Here is a 20,160-nt window from a genome sequence, read left to right as displayed (position 1 = left end):
AATTCCTATTGCGCCAAGATGAGGCCATGCTTAAGGTGCAGGAGCAACACCTTATATTCCATCTGGGTAGCCTCCAACCTGACGGCATGAATATCTATTTCTCCTTTCATTAAACAAACTCACCACCAACCTTCCTCCCATTCCCTACCCTGACCTTTAACCTCTTCTCACCTGCACTGAGACACTTCCTTCTTCCCTTATTCCTATGGTCCACTCTCCTCTCCTATCAGATTTCTTCTTCTCCGGCCCTTGACCTTTCCCACCCACCTGGCTTCATCTATCACCTTCCAGATATCCCGCACATTCACACCACCATTACTTTTTATTATTTTAATTTTAAGTTCCCAGTAGCTGTGGTGGGATTTGAACTTATATCTCTGGATACCCAATTCAGTAAGCTTATTATGCTATCACACACAGAGCAGCATCCATGTATAGGAAGATGAAACTGAACTTTAGATAGCATTCAAAACAGATTTCACAACTTTATAGCCAAACTGTATTTTTCTGCCATTTAATCCATACAAACAAGGTAGACATTTTCAAAAAGTATGTTTTAATATAATTAAACCATCCAGTTGGGCTATACAATATTTAATCTTACAAGAAATCAGAAGAAATAGTGGCAGTTACTTTTTCAGCATTTGCTTACTATTTTTGAGGACGATGAGTATTTTGTACATTTTTTTAAAATGTAAAATTACCTTTTTCTTACTTTTGGTGAAAAGTAAAATAAATACCATGAAACTGAACTTGTGAACTACTACTTTCGTTCCATTACAGTAAAACGAAGCAGGGGAAAATATACAAATGCAATCAACAGTGCTTCACTGTCAAATGAACAGGGAGCCATTCAAAGATGGCGCCACCTTTCCCTACAGAAACAAACTTTTTAAAAGGTGACCATTGCAGATATATACAAAAATATTGTAAAGTTAACACTGGATCTTGCAAATTACTTTATCAATAAAAATTCATTATGGAAACTCAAAACAAGTACTGGCTAAAACTTCCATTGTGTTAACATCCTCCTCCTCACCAAAACACCAGGCATTGGAAACATAATTTTAACTCCGTGTATTAGAAATAACCTTGAAAATGTTAAATGCATGCATTTTCTTTGTTTTGTTTCAGGTTACAACAAGCTCCCAATAAATTACAAGTAAAGAGCATGTTGCTCTAGGAACATTGGAAAGATACTGCTAATTAACAGGGAAGTATTTTTAAGTACTTCTGTCTTCTGGTCATAACCCAGTTACAATATTCAGCACAAACCCATTGCCCAAAGGAAGTATACAGCCAACCTGGGAGAAACTATCATAAAGAAATTAATAAATACAAATTTGTTTTGGCTAAAAAGGAAAGTGACAGTGTTGGAAAAATGTTCTTCGTATCAAGGCAGCGTTAATCGTTGTCAAGTTTCTCCCAAATTTGGCCAACATCCTGCAAAACAAATCAGATCATGAAAACTAAATGGCAAATCCCAGGGAGATAAATAAATAATTGATTACTGGCACATTTGAGGAAAAATGTAGGTTGCAAGCACAACAAAGTTCCTGCGCTATATTTCAAAAATTGTAGGAGTTTTAAATAACATATCCTCTTGGAAAACTTCAGTAAAAGTAAGTGATCTATAAATTTTGCTTTATACCCCATGTCTTATAAAAATATAATGGATTGAGTTGTGCTATACCTGGTCATTGCCTGCCTCTAACGTCTGCAGAAGTGGAGGCCATGCAGCAACCTTCACCCTCTATGGAAGCCCCACTACTTTAGTCAACTTAAAAAGAAAATGCCCCAGTAGTGTGATGCTATTACAGCTCGGGGCATTGTGGAGTTCAGAGTTTAATTCAATGCCATTCTGTAAGGAGTCTGTACATCTGCCCTGTGGAATGCATGGGTTTTCCCCAGAGCTCCAGTTTCCTCCCACAGTCCAAAGACATACCAGGTAGATTAATTGCCATTGTAAATTGTTGTGTGATTAGGTTAAGGTTAATTGGGTTTGTTGGGATTTGCTGGCGTGGCTCAAAGGGCCAACTCCGCGCTGTATCGCTAGATAAAAATAATGGTGAAGCATTCTTGCACATGGAATATATAAGGCCATTCAAACAAGCTAACTTTTGACCTGAGACACTGGAAATAATGGTGAATGTTGCATGCAGCTCTGGAAGAAATAACCAATAGAAACAGTAACTTGGAAAGGAGTTGAACAGATATTTTATGTCCATCTTTGGCACTGAAATCAATCACTCAAAGGTTCTGCATTCACATGTTGAGACTAAAGTGAAGATGGACACAGACAACTGGACTACGTTTAATTTAGCTTCGCTCATTAAGGGACATTGGTCCACGTTACAAAGACTACTAAGCTTTGACAAAGCTACAATGACAAAGCTATCCATGACTTTGGGAAATTCATTGGAAAGACAATGTACCCTTTAGTATTCCATTTTGTAACACCCCAGACCCCATTTCCTTATAGACTGTAGATGAATATCAGCCCTAAAGAAGGTATAGAAAAGAGAAACTCAAACAACTTCTAGCTCTGGTTTTAGCCTCATTTTCCAATTTGTTGGAAGGATATGGATGTGATATTCATCTGGTTTAAGCTTTCAATATTACTAAAGATATCAATGTCGTGGAGAGATTGTTAAGGTGCAGATGACTGAACAAGTAGACATTACAGTGGGGAATCGGCTCTGCATGGTGAGAGTTTTGTTCAAAGCTTCCACTGAAGGAAGACAAGCTTGTGCACAATAGCCACTTGAATGAGGTGAGGTGTCATATCATTTGCCAAATGATATCAAGTGCCAAAGTTTCTTGCTTGATGGGAATTTCTCTTTTGTTTCCATGAGTTGGGAAAAGTGGCCCATAGACAATTTTCCAAAAGCAACAGAACTGAGAAATCCCCAATCAAAGAAGATCCTTTCTTTGGCAGCCATTCCCATCTGATAGTTCAAGTAACAAATACAACTTCATGTAACAGTTAACTTCAAAAGGCTACCTGGTACGGCTGGTATTAGAGAAGGGAGCAGGACCTAGGTTCTCTGAAGGGGTTGCTTCCTGCAGGTAATCCCACCAACAGTGCATCTTTGCAGGCATTTTGGATGCAATATTGCTGGAGTTCAGTGGCAGCCTGTGAAACCTAGATTTGAAAACAAAGACTTTCTCATCAGAAAATGCACTTGACAGACAAGCGATACAAATTTCTTCAACCAAAATATTTTGGGGTGGAAAAGATATCAAGAAATTTCTGATCCCTCTAACAAAAACAGAAAACGCTGGAAACACTCAGGAAGTTGGACAGCATCTGTGGAGAGGGAAACCAAGTTGCGGTTCTGAGACCTTTGACAGTGAAATCTCAGTATGAAAACCATGAACATTCCCAACTTTATTTGTTTTACCAGTGTAAATCACAATTCCAGCTGCAGAAGCGCTAATACTGAGAACTCTTTCCATAAACCACACCAATTTTCTCCGATTCCCTTAAACATCGCCCTCTTTGACTAAGTTTATGTTCAGCTTTCTGATACTTCTTTTCAGGACCCAGTGGCAAAATTTCCTTGATATTAGTAATGATATCTCAGAAAGTTACACCACATTAAAGGCATTGTATTTGGCATTTAAATAGGAAAGGGAAAAAGGGAGAGGAAAGAGGGTGGAAGGAGAATACACCAGGACAAAATCAATCTAGAATGCAAATTGTAAAATGGTAAAGTTGATTTATTACTGTCAAGCACACTAAGATTCAGCGAAAAAACTTGCCTTCCAAACCGTTTTGAACCATCTGTACGAACTGGCACCTTTGCCGTGTGAACCGAAGTCTCCAAGGGGCAGGAAGGTTGTGGCGTAGCGCGTATGGGCCAAAGCGAGGCGGTGGGGCCCAGGCCTGAGAGTGGGGAATGAGCATTGCTGGAGTGGACTTGGAGGTGATTTGATGCAGCAGAACTGAGGCGAGGCAGCGGGGCCCAGGCCCGATTCCAAAAGTGAGGAATGACCCAAGGTTTGCTGATTAAGGCACTGGCCGAATTGAAAAGGTCAGGGTGTCGGAGCCAGAGGCAAAGGACGGGCCGGTGTTCAGTTCGCCGCTCCATGAGGTTTACTCGTCTCTGTGCTGAACTGAGGCTGTGGCCTGCAACTAACGGGCTCCTGGACTGGCTGCAGTGATGACTGGAGTTGCGGCTATGGGCTCACTTTAGTGAACTTCAGTTCTGAATGTTATCTGTTTACGTGATCTGTTTCCCCCACAAACAACTGGGTGTTTTGACAGTCTTTTTTTTAAATGGGCTCTATTGGGTTTCTTTGTTTTCTGTCTGCCTGTAAGGGGGATGAATCTCAAGGGTGCACATAGTATACATTCTTTGATAATAAATGTACTTTGGAGTTAATTCATTAGAACAGTACATTGAGATAGTACAAGCGAAAATAATAAAGGGGGCACAATAGAAGTGTCATAATCACAGAGCAGGAGCAGTGTAGGTAAACGATGACGTGTCAGGTCAACGAGGTAGACTGTGAGGTCTTATCATACCAGGGAACTGTTCAACTGTTCAAACTATTTTATAATAGCAAGACAGAAGTTGTCCTTGGTCCTGGTGATAGGTGCTTTTAGGCTTCTGTATTTTATGCCTAGTGGCGTGGGGGAGGACAGGGTATGTCTGCGATGGGTGGGGTCTTCGATTAGGCTGTCTGCTTTACCAAGACAACAGGAAGTGTAGACAGACTCTATGGAGAGGAGACTGGTTTCTCTGATGTGCCGAGCTGTGTTCACAACTTTCTTGCAGTGTTTAGGCAGAGCTGTTTGCATACCACGCCATTAGGCATACAATAGGATTCTGGTTCACGCTGGCATTATTATTTTTAAATAACCAATACAAATTCATCTTCCAAGATTTTAAACTTTCAACCTTCCCAACATGGCAGGCGAAATAAAATCCTGCATTTCAAAGTTTAAGAAGTCTTCTATTGGTAAAATAAAACCATGCAAGCAAGAGGAATCTACTAATGGCCCGAGTACCAATTTGAGAACAAAACAGGATTCACTGAAAATACTGAGTCAGAATCTCCTTCTGAGTTAGTAAGTGATGTGCCAATGTCTTCCTGTGGTACTGTTTACACTTCCAGCAGTCTAGGATCACTTCCATTTTGTGAAGAAATTTTTAAGTAAAGGTCATTCTTTGACAATTGGCCCATTGTATAAAATCCAAACGCCCCACTTACTTTCCAACTGGTTTTTTATGTGCAGACATTGTCAGCTTCTGATCAACTAACTCTGCATTCCCTTACAGGAATTCTCAGAAACTGGCACTGGCATATTTCACTGAAACTATTAGATCTGTTCATTCAGAAGCTTTCAGATTGCAAATCCTAGTCATCTCCAGCACCCCAAATCTAAACTTCAGTTGTTGCAGCCTTGTTTTTGGCAGCCACATTTCTGGGTTCTTGTTTTCCCCAAAGAGTCAACTGTGGCTCAAAGGGAAGCCTCCTAACTGTGCATCACAAACGCCTGTGTTCAGGTCCTCCCGTGAGAGTTCAATGCCAAAACGTAGGCTGATACTTCACCACGGGTCTGTTGAACTAGTGGGCGCTTAGCCGAACCTCTCTCGGCTCAATGTAAAAGCTCCCACAATTCTATCTGGAAGCAAACTAATCCTTCCCCAACACCACGGTCAAACACAGATGAAGCAGGCAGCAGGCCACTGCAGACTGTGCAATTTTACAATGGACAAATTGACTCCTAGTTTTCTACAATGCAACAGGGACCACAGGGGGCAGCAGAGTGGCCAGCAATCACCGACTGGGGTTCAATTCCTGCCACTGATTGTAAGGAGTTTGCACATTTCCCCGTGACGGCCTGGGAGCTCCAATTTCCTCTCACATGCAGCTAGGATCATTGAGTTATGGACGGGCTACGTCGGTGCTGGAAGTGCAGCGGCACTTGCAGGGTGCCCAGCACAATCCTCACTGATTTGACAATGCAAATGACATATTTTGATGTACACGTGACAAATAAAGCTAACCTTTACTGCTTAATCACTTCAACACTTGTTCACAACAGGCAATGAGGACAAAAAGTCACAACCTCAAACCCAGGCACGAGAAATTCAGCATTGTCGTCTATAAGAATAATTCCATGGAGGAAGGCGATCTCAGCTTTCAGAATTCCCACTCCTATCACTATTTCTTCCTGCGAGATGCTCTGTATAGCCCTCTTCATCGAGCCAGCATCAGCCCCAAGGGCTGGTGTGAAATGCCTTACTAACCGGTCCCATGACACATGTTGAATTGTCTTACCACTTTGAAGGAACTACACTAGATGTTCATAATGAAATCCCCTAAATGTTGCTCATGAATGCCACTTATGCAGTACCCAGCGACAGAGAGTGTGCAACAGCACGGGTTACCCAGAGACCTGGACTAACCCAGAGGCAACAGCACAGGTTACCCAGAGACCTGGACTAACCTAGAGGCAATTGCACAGGTTACCCAGAGACCTGGACTAACCTAGAGGCAACAGCACAGGTTACCCAGAGACCTGGACTAACTGAGAGGCAACAGCACAGGTTACCCAGAGACCTGGACTAACCCAGAGGCAATTGCACGGGTTACCCAGAGACCTGGACTAACTGAGAGGCAATTGCACGGGTTACCCAGAGACCTGGACTAACTGAGAGGCAATTGCACAGGTTACCCAGAGACCTGGACTAACTGAGAGGCAACAGCACAGGTTACCCAGAGACCTGGACTAACCGAGAGGCAATTGCATGGGTTACCCAGAGACCTGGACTAACCCAGAGGCAATTGCACGGGTTACCCAGAGACCTGGACTAACTGAGAGGCAATTGCACAGGTTACCCAGAGACCTGGACTAACCTAGAGGCAATTGCACGGGTTACCCAGAGACCTGGACTAACCCAGAGGCAACAGCACAGGTTACCCAGAGACCTGGGCTAACCGAGAGGCAATTGCACGGGTTACCCAGAGACCTGGACTAACTGAGAGGCAATTGCACGGGTTACCCAGAGACCTGGACTAACTGAGAGGCAATTGCACGGGTTACCCAGAGACCTGGACTAACTGAGAGGCAACAGCACAGGTTACCCAGAGACCTGGACTAACCCAGAGGCAATTGCACAGGTTACCCAGAGACCTGGACTAACTGAGAGGCAATTGCACGGGTTACCCAGAGACCTGGACTAACTGAGAGGCAACAGCACAGGTTACCCAGAGACCTGGACTAACCGAGAGGCAATTGCACGGGTTACCCAGAGACCTGGACTAACTGAGAGGCAATTGCACGGGTTACCCAGAGACCTGGACTAACTGAGAGGCAATTGCACGGGTTACCCAGAGAACTGGACTAACTGAGAGGCAACAGCACAGGTTACCCAGAGACCTGGACTAACCCAGAGGCAATTGCACGGGTTACCCAGAGACCTGGACTAACCCAGAGGCAATTGCACGGGTTACCCAGAGACCTGGACTAACCCAGAGGCAATTGCACAGGTTACCCAGAGACCTGGACTAACCCAGAGGCAATTGCACGGGTTACTCAGAGACCTGGACTAACTGAGAGGCAACGGCACAGGTTACCCAGAGAACTGGACTAACTGAGAGGCAATTGCACGGGTTACCCAGAGACCTGGACTAACTGAGAGGCAACAGCACAGGTTACCCAGAGACCTGGACTAACCCAGAGGCAACGGCACAGGTTACCCAGAGACCTGGACTAACTGAGAGGCAATTGCACGGGTTACCCAGAGACCTGGACTAACTGAGAGGCAACGGCACAGGTTACCCAGAGACCTGGACTAACTGAGAGGCAACAGCACAGGTTACCCAGAGACCTGGACTAACTGAGAGGCAATTGCACAGGTTACCCAGAGACCTGGACTAACCCAGAGGCAATTGCACGGGTTACCCAGAGACCTGGACTAACCTAGAGGCAATTGCACGGGTTACCCAGAGACCTGGACTAACCCAGAGGCAACGGCACAGGTTACCCAGAGACCTGGACTAACCCAGAGGCAATTGCACGGGTTACCCAGAGACCTGGACTAACTGAGAGGCAACGGCACAGGTTACCCAGAGACCTGGACTAACCTAGAGGCAATTGCACGGGTTACCCAGAGACCTGGACTAACCCAGAGGCAATTGCACGGGTTACCCAGAGACCTGGACTAACCCAGAGGCAATTGCACGGGTTACCCAGAGACCTGGACTAACCCAGAGGCAATTGCACAGGTTACCCAGAGACCTGGACTAACCTAGAGGCAATTGCACGGGTTACCCAGAGACCTGGACTAACCCACAGGCAACAGCACAGGTTACCCAGAGACCTGGGCTAACCGAGAGGCAATTGCACGGGTTACCCAGAGACCTGGACTAACTGAGAGGCAATTGCACGGGTTACCCAGAGACCTGGACTAACTGAGAGGCAACAGCACAGGTTACCCAGAGACCTGGACTAACCTAGAGGCAATTGCACAGGTTACCCAGAGACCTGGACTAACCCAGAGGCAATTGCACGGGTTACCCAGAGACCTGGACTAACTGAGAGGCAACAGCACAGGTTACCCAGAGACCTGGACTAACCTAGAGGCAATTGCACAGGTTACCCAGAGACCTGGACTAACCCAGAGGCAATTGCACGGGTTACCCAGAGACCTGGACTAACCGAGAGGCAACGGCACAGGTTACCCAGAGACCTGGACTAACTGAGAGGCAACGGCACAGGTTACCCAGAGACCTGGACTAACCCAGAGGCAACGGCACAGGTTACCCAGATACCTGGACTAACCCAGAGGCAATTGCACAGGTTACCCAGAGACCTGGACTAACTGAGAGGCAATTGCACGGGTTACCCAGAGACCTGGACAAACCCAGAGGCAACGGCACAGGTTACCCAGAGACCTGGACTAACCCAGAGGCAATTGCACGGGTTACCCAGAGACCTGGACTAACCCAGAGGCAATTGCACGGGTTACCCAGTGACCTGGACTAACCCAGAGGCAATTGCACGGGTTACCCAGAGACCTGGACTAACCCAGAGGCAATTGCACAGGTTACCCAGAGACCTGGACTAACCCAGAGGCAATTGCACGGGTTACCCAGAGACCTGGACTAACCCAGAGGCAACAGCACAGGTTACCCAGAGACCTGGACTAACTGAGAGGCAACAGCACAGGTTACCCAGAGACCTGGACTAACCCAGAGGCAACAGCACAGGTTACCCAGAGACCTGGACTAACCCAGAGGCAATTGCACAGGTTACCCAGAGACCTGGATTAACTGAGAGGCAATTGCACGGGTTACCCAGAGACCTGGACTAACTGAGAGGCAACAGCACAGGTTACCCAGAGACCTGGACTAACTGAGAGGCAACAGCACAGGTTACCCAGAGACCTGGACTGAGAGGCAACAGCACAGGTTACCCAGAGACCTGGACTAACCTAGAGGCAATTGCACGGGTTACCCAGAGACCTGGACTAACCCAGAGGCAACAGCACAGGTTACCCAGAGACCTGGACTAACTGAGAGGCAATTGCACGGGTTACCCAGAGACCTGGACTAACCGAGAGGCAACGGCACAGGTTACCCAGAGACCTGGACTAACTGAGAGGCAACGGCACAGGTTACCCAGAGACCTGGACTAACTGAGAGGCAACGGCACAGGTTACCCAGAGACCTGGACTAACTGAGAGGCAACAGCACAGGTTACCCAGAGACCTGGACTAACCCAGAGGCAATTGCACGGGTTACCCAGAGACCTGGACTAACTGAGAGGCAACAGCACAGGTTACCCAGAGACCTGGACTAACCCAGAGGCAATTGCACGGGTTACCCAGAGACCTGGACTAACTGAGAGGCAATTGCACGGGTTACCCAGAGACCTGGACTAACCGAGAGGCAACGGCACAGGTTACCCAGAGACCTGGACTAACTGAGAGGCAATTGCACGGGTTACCCAGAGACCTGGACTAACTGAGAGGCAACAGCACAGGTTACCCAGAGACCTGGACTAACCTAGAGGCAACAGCACAGGTTACCCAAAGACCTGGACTAACTGAGAGGCAATGGCACAGGTTACCCAGAGACCTGGACTAACCCAGAGGCAATTGCACAGGTTACCCAGAGACCTGGACTAACTGAGAGGCAATTGCACGGGTTACCCAGAGACCTGGACTAACTGAGAGGCAATTGCACAGGTTACCCAGAGACCTGGACTAACCTAGAGGCAACAGCACAGGTTACCCAGAGACCTGGACTAACCTAGAGGCAATTGCACAGGTTACCCAGAGACCTGGACTAACTGAGAGGCAACAGCACAGGTTACCCAGAGACCTGGACTAACCTAGAGGCAATTGCACAGGTTACCCAGAGACCTGGGCTAACCGAGAGGCAATTGTACGGGTTACCCAGAGACCTGGACTAACCTAGAGGCAATTGCACAGGTTACCCAGAGACCTGGACTAACCTAGAGGCAATTGCACAGGTTACCCAGAGACCTGGGCTAACCGAGAGGCAACTGCACGGGTTACCCAGAGATCTGGACTAACTGAGAAGCACACTAAAGTCCCAGCAGATGCAAATTTAAATTAATGAAACTGCTGCTTTGCTGTAGAAAACCACCTGGTTCTTTTAGGGAAAGAAATCCAGTCTCGTCTGTATGTAATTTCAGACCAACTTCCTCCCTCTCAAGTTCCATTAAGAACTGGCACTTAATGCTGTGCTCTCAGGGACACTCTCAGTCAGACTGTGAAATACCCCATGTATCTGAATATCTGGGTCTGTGTTGTGAGGTTGTGTAGGGGAGCCCTTTCAAGGCAACAACTGTAATGTGATTTTTTTTCAGCCTGATAAAGAGCACATTATCACACCAGTACTAAAAAGTTTTAAGGCTCACTTCATGCTGAAATGCAGAGTGGTATGATTCAGACAGTCTGGAAATTATATGACAGAGGAACCTTTTCCTTGCAATCTATTGTTTTTTAAAATGCATTATCTCTTCACAAAACATTCAGCTGTCAGCCATGGCTCAGCTGATATCCCAACCCCTTACATTCAGAGATCTTATACCCCACTCCAAAGACCGACATTAAAACACAGTTAAGCCCTCTAGCACTGCTCCAAGGAATCACCACACCAAAACAGTCAAGAACCACCCAACAGTTCAAGCGACTTAGAGGAACAAATTCAGAGAGATCACAGACCCCGTTGCAATGAACATAAAGTTGTTATAGTAGGTGATTTTAACTTTCCACATATTGACTGTGTCAAATAGTTTGTCAAATGTATTCAGGAAAATTTCCTTAATCAGTACACAGAAGTCCCAATGAGAGTGCGCGATATTTGATCTATTAGGGAATGAGACCGGGCAGGTGACAGGTTGTGTGTATAGGGAAATGCTTTGAAGCTAATGGCATTGTGATCACTAGATGCAAAGTAAGTGTGCAAAAAGATAGGTCTGGTCTGCAGGTTGAGATTCTAAATTGGAGAAAGGCCAATTTAGATGGTATCAGAAAGGATCTGGCAAGTGTGGATTGGGACAGACTCTTTCCTGGGAGGCCTTCAGAAGTGAAATTTTGAGAGTACGTAGCTTGTATGTGCCTGTCAGAATAAAAGGTAAAGACAACGTGTTTAGGGAACCTTGGTTTTCAAGAGATATTGAGGTTCCAGTTAAGAAAAAAAAAGGTGCAAAGAGATATAGGCAGGTAGGACAAATGATACACTTAAAAGTATAAGAAAATGCAAGAGAACACTTAAGAAAGAAATCAGGAGGGAAAAAAAAGGCATAAGATTGCTCTAGCAGACTAGGTGAACGGGAATCCAAAGGGATTCTACATATTTGGGGAGCAAAAGGATTGCAAGGGGCAAAATCGGTCCTCTGGAAGATTAGAATGGTAATCCATGTATGGATCCAAAATAGATGGGGGAGATCATAAATGATTTTTTTTTGCATCTGTATTTACTCAGGAGCCAGACAGAGTCTACAGAAGTGAGACAAAGCAGCATCAACTTCATGGACATTGTACAGATTACAGAGGAAGAGGTGTTTATCATCTTGAGGCAAATTAAGGTGGATAAATCCCCAGGACCTGACAAGGTGTTCCTTCATACCCTCCAGAAGGGAAGTGCAGAAATCGCTGGGGTCCTAGCAGAGATAATTAAATCATACTTAGTGACAGGTGAGGTATCAGAGGATTGGAAGAGAGCCAAATTCTTCTGCTGTTTAGGAAAGGCTCTCTAAAGTTAAACCAGGAAGTTATAAGCCTGTGAGCCTGAAAGTTATTGGAAGTTGTTCTGAGGGATCAGATATGAGTATTTGGAAAGACATGGACTGAGGATAGTCAGCATGGCTTTAAGAGTGCTAGGTTATGTCTAACTTCAAGGAAGTTAACAGGAAAATTAACGAAGGCATTGCAGTGGATATCATCTACATGGATTTTAGCGAGACATTTGAAAAGTCCCACTTGGGAAGCTGGTTAAGAAGGTTCAGTCACTCGACGTTCAAAATGAGGTAGTAAATTGGAGTAGACATTGGCTTTGTGGGAGAAGTCAGACGGTGGTCGTAGATGGTTTCCTCTCTAACTAGAAGCATGTGACCAGTGGTGTGCCACAGGGATTGGTGCTGGGTCCTTTGTTGCTTTACATCTGTATCAACGATAACATGGTTAACTAATCAGGAAATACAGATGCAGATGACACCAAGATTGGGGTGTAGTGGACAGCAAGGAAGGCCATCATGGCTTACAGCAGGATCTGGGACAGTTGGGAAAATGGGCTGAAAAATGGCTGTTGGAGTTTAATGCAGACAAGTGTGAGGTTTTGCACTTCGGTAGGACCAGCCAGGGTAGGTCTTACACAGTGAACGGTAGGGCACTGAGGAGTGCGGTAAAACAAAGGGATTTGGGAATACAGGTAGGAATACTTCATTCCAAGTGGTGTCACAGGCAGGTAGGGCTGTAAAGAAAGGTTTTGGCCTTCATTAATCATAGTATTGAGCACAGGAGATGGGATGTTACGTTGACGACGTTTTAAGACATTAGTGAGGCCCAAGTTGGAGTATTGTTTGTAGTACTGTGAGTAGGACTTTCCACTCCTCCCTCTCCCTCATCAGTGTGCTCAGTTTATCTACATTAGCCACGCTACTATCTTCTAGGATCGTGTTGACCATAGTCTTGGGAGGGCACCCAGGGTTCATCCTCCCATGCTTGGGCTCCCATGTGATGACTAGGCTGGCAGGTAGCTCAGGGTGCCGTAGACAGTGCCCCGCTAGTTCAGATTCAGATTATTGTCATTTAGAAACCACAAATGCAATGCAGTTAAAAAATGAGACAACGTTCCCTCAGAATGATAACACAAAAGCATATGACACAACAGACACCACCAGAAAATCCACGTAACGTTTGGCAATTCTCAATCCAGAGTCCGGAGAGGCTGCTGCGTATTAATATCGCGCTACCGTCTAGCGCGTTCCCCGGAAAGGAGCTCCAAATCCACCAGACAAAAACAAGACCAAAAAACTAAAGCTACAAGACCTGCACAAAACCACATAATTACAACATATAGTTACAACAGTGCAAACAATAGCATAATTGATAAAAAAAACTATGGGCACAGTAAAAATAGTCCAAGATGTTAAAGGACTGTAAGTTCAAAAGAAATCATCACAGTTTCCACAAGTCCCCAGGGTCCCAACAGACTCGCCATCCCACGCCAGCGGCAGAAGGGAGTACCCCCACTATGGACTTCCACGGCACCACCCTACTCAACCTTGCAGACGCAGCACACAATGGAAGCTCCGTCGAAACCAGCCTCGCAGACGCAGCACACACTGAAACCAACCCGAGTCCGTCGAAACTCCGAGCCGACGACCATCCCCTCCGGCACAGCTTCTCCGAGCTCCATCCTCTGCCGAGCGTATTAAGATGGCCCTGCCAATGGCCATCGGCAACGCGACCCCGAGGACTGGGGACCTGTTCTCCCCAGCAGAGTCCCGGACCTCACAACAGCAGCAACGAAGAAGGTCTTCCTGGAATTTCTCGATGTTTCTCCGTGCTTCCACATCTGTTTTCAATCAACTATGATTGCGCACGGCACCCCACTTCACAAATAACAGATAATCAGTTCTGGAGTGCCCGCTGCAAGCTGTGTCGTGCCGCCATCTTGGATCAATGGGATCAATAGTTGCAGTCTTCTCGCCTCGATTTTAGTAGTGAGCATCAACAGGTCATCATAGAGCTTGACGTTGGTCATGTGCTGTTGCCAATTCACATCAAGAGCCATCCGGAGCATTCGTGTATAGCGATCGTCTACTGGCTTTCGCATGATCTTAGTGAGTGTCCACGTCTCGCATCCATACGTGAGAATGGACTCTATGACTGCTATGAAGATCCTCTTTTTGAGCCCTCCGGTCAGGTTCGACTTCCAGATTTCCTTCATGTCATTCATAGCCCTCCATGCTAGCGCCTTCCGTATCTCTATGTCCTTTTCCGAACTCATCATTCCTGACCCGAGGTACTTGAAGTCTAAGACTTTCTTAATGGTAACATTGTTTATGGTCTTGAGAGTACCTTCATCGCAGTTGAACTCTGTTTTTTTAGCGTTTAGGTGAAGTCCAACTTTATTGCAATTAGAAGTTAGGGGTCAAGGGTGAAAGCTGAAAAGTTTAAGGGAAACTTCTTCAGAGGGCCACGAAAGTGTGGAACGAGCTGATAGTGCAATTGGTACATGCGAGCTCGATTTCAAAGTTTAAGAGAATTTTGGATTGGTACATGAATGGTAGGGGTATGGAGGGCTACGGGGCCACTGCAGGTCAATGGGAGTAAGCAGCTTAAATGGTCCAGCACACACTAGGTGGCCCTGTTTCTGTGCTGTACTTTTCATGACTTTATGATACACCAGAGATGATAACCATTGGGACATTAAACCAGATTTCCCAACTGAGCAAAGATTCCTGCTTGCTTTTTCAAAGAGCAGGGCAGATTTCTGTAATGTCTCATCCAAAGTTTATCACCAATCAACATGACAAACACACTACCTGCTGTAGGAGTGCTATCTTCCCTTCCTTACAGCAATAACCAGACTTCAAAAATACTTAATTGACTGGGAAGCATATTGAGAGCACCTGAAGTTGCAAAAGTTACTACGAAAGTTCAAGATTCTCTCATCTCAGCCAGCCATACAACTAGGGTTTCCGGCTCTAGTTACAATAAGGGAACTAATTTTGCTGTTGTCCATCCACAGGGCTTTGAAAATCCCAGGTCAAGTTTGCCTTACATAAAACAGAACAGCATAGGAACAGGTCCATCAATCGACTATGTCTGTGTTGAACACAATATCTAATTAAACTAAAACCCTTCAGCCTGTACATTATGCATATCCCTCCATTCCCCGCATGTCCGTGTGTCTGTCTTAAAGCCTCGTAAATCCTGCTATTCTATCAGCTTCCAACACTACCCCTGACAATACATTCCAGGCGCCTTTACCACATCTCCTTTAAACTTTCCTTATTATAAGCCACTTTTGCTACTCTTGGCTTAGCTAAGTTAAAGCTTACAAATTGTTGGCAACTCTCTACATTTTTGAAGGGAGATCAATGCTGTCAAGAGGACTCGGAGGGTTTAAGTGAACGGAACTTGGTTCAGTCATGCTTAGCACTTGGAGAAATTGAGAATGCTTTGCTCAGAACAGAGAAAGTTAAGGGAAAATATGAAAAAAAGTGTTCAAAAGTGTAAATATGGAGTAAGTATCCATTGAAGGAGGATTGGCAAGTTGGAGTAATATGAATTATTGCCAAGATTTTTCCTGAACTGACCTGGAATGAGCTGCCTGCAAGAACAATGGAAAGTAATTCCAGAATAACTTTTCAAATAGAAGCAGAAAAATGAAAGGGTAAAGGTTGGGGCGGGGGGGAGAAGAAAAGAACAGTGAACAGGACTAATCAGACAACTCTTGCAAAATTTCCAGCACCAACACAATGGCCCAAAATAGCTATCTTGCGTTCGGAATGGATTTTAACCCCTGATATACACATTAAAATTCCACCAATCTAAAATAGAAATAAAAACACCAAAAATGACAGGCATTTGCATTTTGCCAGAAAATATTTCTGTTTCCTATGAAATGGCTGATTAGGAAATGCAATTTTTTTTTGTTAACCCAGTCCCAGTGTTTTGTTATGCAAAAATGTCACATGTACAATGCTAACGCACAGATGCACAGGAGGCCTCTTTCTCCATAGTTTTCAGGTCAGCTTCTATTTCAAGAGTTCACCAGTTAGTAAGCCAATCCATAAAGTGGGTATAGTATCTCCAACAGACATGACACGTCAACCTTATAACTTTGGAAATAATTCTCTTCTTCTAAGCTTGCTGGCCCACTGAGAGTTTCAGTCATCACAAATTGGGTGATATTTTAATCAGCAGCTAAAAATTTCACCAACATTCCCACAGGATAACATATTAGAAAATTAATGTCTAATATTAGAGCGACAGGGTCCTCTATGTAATTGGTTGGTTGGCAGCTCCTAATCCTTTCTGGGGCAGCTGGCTGGGGAGATTAAGCTATCTCGGGCAAGACTGAAGATGCTGAGCCTGCATAACCAGACTGCAATTCTGGCCAAGAGTGGTCTGTGCACATATTTTCCACTTCCACCATTGATAAACTATTAAGTACCTGGATTTGTAGCATCTTTTGCTGTTTGGATTTACAGGATAAACACAATGAGATTAGGTACCAGAAAAAAAAAGGTTACAGAACCCAAAGCAGAACAAGGGAGAGACCAAATATGCATTCATTGAGATCGTGTCAAGCAACACAGCTTGGCTTGAGGGTCTGGGCATTCTACTTCCTGTTCTACATTCCAAAATTGCAATTTAATACTTAATACAGACATTCCACATCCCGCTCTCTATTCTGCGTGATTTTATTACAGGTCTTTAGTTTTGTAAAAACTAAATCCTACTTCTGCCCTTTAAGATGCTGGCAACACAAAAATAGGCTTCAAGAAATGCTGCAATTTCTCAGCAGGCCGTGTCTAGAAAGAGAAACGGGAACAGAAGCTGCCAGAACCTCTATTTCAAGCAATTTCTTCTTTTGTTGCAGATTATCAGCAGCTGCAGTATTTCTCTAGAGCAGGGGTTCCACAGACCCCTTGCTTAATGGTATTGGTCCATAGCATCAAAAAAGGTTAGGAACCCCTGCTCTAGAGCACCACACAAATCAAGTATTTCCCTTGCTGGACTGCAGTCTCAACATATGCCCACTAATACGAGCTGTTTCTGTCACAAGTTAAACGCTGACTCCAATGCAAAAGTTTGTACTTATGAACCAAGAAGCTGGAAGTGGGGTGGAGGGGGGGAGGGGGGCAGGCAAATGAGAGCATGGGGTGTTAGGAGCAGCAGGACCGAGAGATACATGCATGCACATATTTAGATTGTGCTCCTGTATCAAGGACCACCTGTGAAATGATTTGAACCTGCACACACCAAGCTGGAAATTGTTGAACATGACCAAGTAAACCAAACTGAAAGAGAGCGCGTTGGCTTTCAGTTGTGGAGAGGGGGCCAGTAGAATCAAGGGAATATTAGGTTAGGATTAAATCGGGGTTGTTGGGAGTTGCTGGGCGGTACGGCTAGAAGGGCCGTAAGGACCTATTCTGTTCTCTACATAAATAAATCTCTTAGAAAGACACTGTATGGAAACAGGTGGTCCTTCAGCTCATCAAATTTGCCCTGACCATGAACCAACCATTCACATTCTAGTTATACAATGGTGCAATACAGATAATGGTCCCTTCAGCCCACCACACTCATGCCGACCCTTTCCACCTACAACAACCCTACATTAATCCCAATTTTTCTTCCCACATACTTAGAAATTCCAACCGGATTCTGTACACTACAGGCAACTTACAGCAGGTAATTAGTCCACCGACCCACACATCTTTGGGAGGTGGGAGGAAATGTGTGCAATTGTGGAAAGAACATGCAAACTCCACACAGACAGCAATGGAGATTGTGACTGAACCTGTGTCTCTAGCATTTCTATTTGTGCCACCCCACCCCAACTCCAACAGGATGGATTCTAAGGTAAGAAGGTGGCAGCTAGAATCAGATTTTTTTGTCTGTGTTTCATTGCTAACAGGAAGACTGAGGAACATAGCAGAAGACCAGACTACTACCAACCCAAAAATTACTTCCCTACAACCATCATGTTCTGGAACCAATCTGCACACTAATCCTACCTCAGCATTGGAATGCTGCAGAGCACTTTTTTACACTACCACAGACTAATCTCTTATTGTTTCTTTTGTACTAATGTTTCGTTAAAGACTTTTTCTCATCACCTTCACATCCAGCTCTGTGTGAGTGTGTGTATGTATATATGCCCACGTCTGAATCTATATGCTGCTGGAAGCAAGTTTTTCATTGTACCTGTCTGTACCTCATCATCATTTTGACAATAAACTCAAATTGACTTTAAATGGACCTGGGTTTTAATTTTCCACCCACACAGTCCTGTAATAAGTATCTGCTATCTCATTACTTAGGGCAAAAATTCTCAATGTCAACCACTGTCCCAACTGGCAGAGCCATTTGTGCATCTGGCTCCCTCAAACTCCCATCTCCATTTTCTCTGACCCATTCTCCAACAGCTCGATTTTCCATTACAAGCCTTTATTTGAAAAGAAAATTTGAATCCTTTTTAAAGTTTCCAGACCAACGTTAAACCCCAAGACTTCCTTGCTCAGTTCCTGTAACATTTACAATTAAACAGAACTGCTCATCACTCTAAGACAGGACTGGACAACAGCCATCACTGTGCAAGAAGTGCTCCGTGAACCGCAGGACGTCCCACGTTGTGAAAGGAGCAATTACACATGCAAGTTTCTCTTTTTACTACATCCTTACTTAATGAAGTTACAAACTTTTGGAGGAAAGCGTGCACTTGTATGAACCCTGCTCGGATCAGCCTGACTAATCTTCCCGATATTATACTAGTATCCTATCCAGCTGTAGCTTCCAAACGCAGAGACTGCGAACCAGTTGGCTCTATCTGCACCGCAGGTTGCGTTGGCGATGCCAACTTTCTACGAACATCGGAATCTACGTACCCTGACTCAATTTAATAAAGGCAGCACATTGCAGTAACTCCGCCGTGGACAGTCCCAAGACCGGCTGCGAAAGGAAGAGGGTTGGGTATGGTAAAAAAAAACACCACTACAGAAATGCCAACAGTAAAACATCACCGGGAGGCGAAGGATCTTCGCCTAGCGGACAGAGGACTTTGACGGCCTATGCCCCAAGAGGGGTGAAGGGCGATCCTACAGAGGGACTAAAGCACAACGTGAATCCGTTCATTCCGGCGCCCAACCCATGACCGTCCCCCAGCCCAGACTTGTTTGCACGGAGCCGCTGGGCCGAGGGGTGGCGGGGAGGGGGTTTCGGAGCCGCCGGGCCGAGGGGTGGCGGGGAGGGGGTTTCGGAGCCGCCGGGCCGGGGGGTGGAGGGGGATCTCAGAATGAGCCAACCCCGGGAATTGAAACCCAACAACGGGAGCCACTTATCTATTGTGTCCACGAGCCCCATTCAACTCACTTTAATCCTCTCGATTCCCGCCTCAAACTTCAGCTGCTCCACCGTCCGCTGCAAGCTCGACAGGTTCGAGTTTGAAGTCATGCCTTCTGCCTTTATTTCCCCTCTCCCTATTAGTTGCTAAGAAATACACTTTACTGCCTCTTCCTCTCAAACCTTACTGTCTTGATTCTTGATCTGCAGCTGAGGAAAAACTCCACCCAGGCTCCCGCTATCGGAACTGATGTCACAGGGCAAGGACTTCCAGAGAAATGTTCCACGCTGCTAGTGAACGGAAGATGGGGCTCTGAGCCGCTTCGACTCGAGCGCTCACTCTGTCTCCTGCTGGCCGATTTCAAAGTTTGCAGCAGTGACAGGCTGGGTAAGAGATGTCAATTATTTAACAATAATACCAAAATTCACTCGGGACCTGGTGTTACCAATTTTTTTCTCTCCAATTAATGGATGTTATTAAAATAATTGAAATTGGTTTATTATAGTGACACGTATCAAGGGTTACAGTGCAAAGCTTGCTTGCAAGCCATCCAAGAGATTATTCCACAGATAGATAGATAGATAG

General features: G+C 45.4%; 1 protein-coding gene across 1 annotated transcript; it reads right to left on the bottom strand.

The window, feature by feature from the left end:
- Nucleotides 1-535: 535 nt before the first annotated feature.
- gng10 (guanine nucleotide binding protein (G protein), gamma 10) lies at nt 536-19,877 on the bottom strand. Its single transcript, XM_073048595.1, has 3 exons — nt 19,605-19,877; nt 3,005-3,145; nt 536-1,443 (listed from the first exon to the last, which is right to left on the bottom strand). The coding sequence occupies exons 1-2, from the start codon at nt 19,683-19,685 to the stop codon at nt 3,020-3,022; spliced, it is 207 nt and encodes a 68-aa protein (XP_072904696.1). The 5' UTR covers nt 19,686-19,877; the 3' UTR covers nt 536-1,443; nt 3,005-3,019.
- Nucleotides 19,878-20,160: the final 283 nt, after the last annotated feature.

This window comes from Hemitrygon akajei, chromosome 6 (assembly GCF_048418815.1).
Source record: "Hemitrygon akajei chromosome 6, sHemAka1.3, whole genome shotgun sequence".
Lineage (NCBI taxonomy): Eukaryota > Metazoa > Chordata > Chondrichthyes > Myliobatiformes > Dasyatidae > Hemitrygon > Hemitrygon akajei.
Note: the sequence above shows the minus strand (reverse complement) of the source record. Positions and strands in the feature narration are given on the sequence as shown.

What these genes read in the sequence shown, in the direction of transcription:
- gng10 (XM_073048595.1), bottom strand. Translation starts at nt 19,685, where the DNA reads ATGACTTCAAACTCGAACCTGTCGAGCTTGCAGCGGACGGTGGAGCAG. An exon ending in CGGGAATCGAGAGGATTAAA is followed by an intron (nt 3,146 to 19,604) that starts GTGAGTTGAATG and finishes TTTCAAATCTAG; the next exon opens with GTTTCACAGGCTGCCACTGA.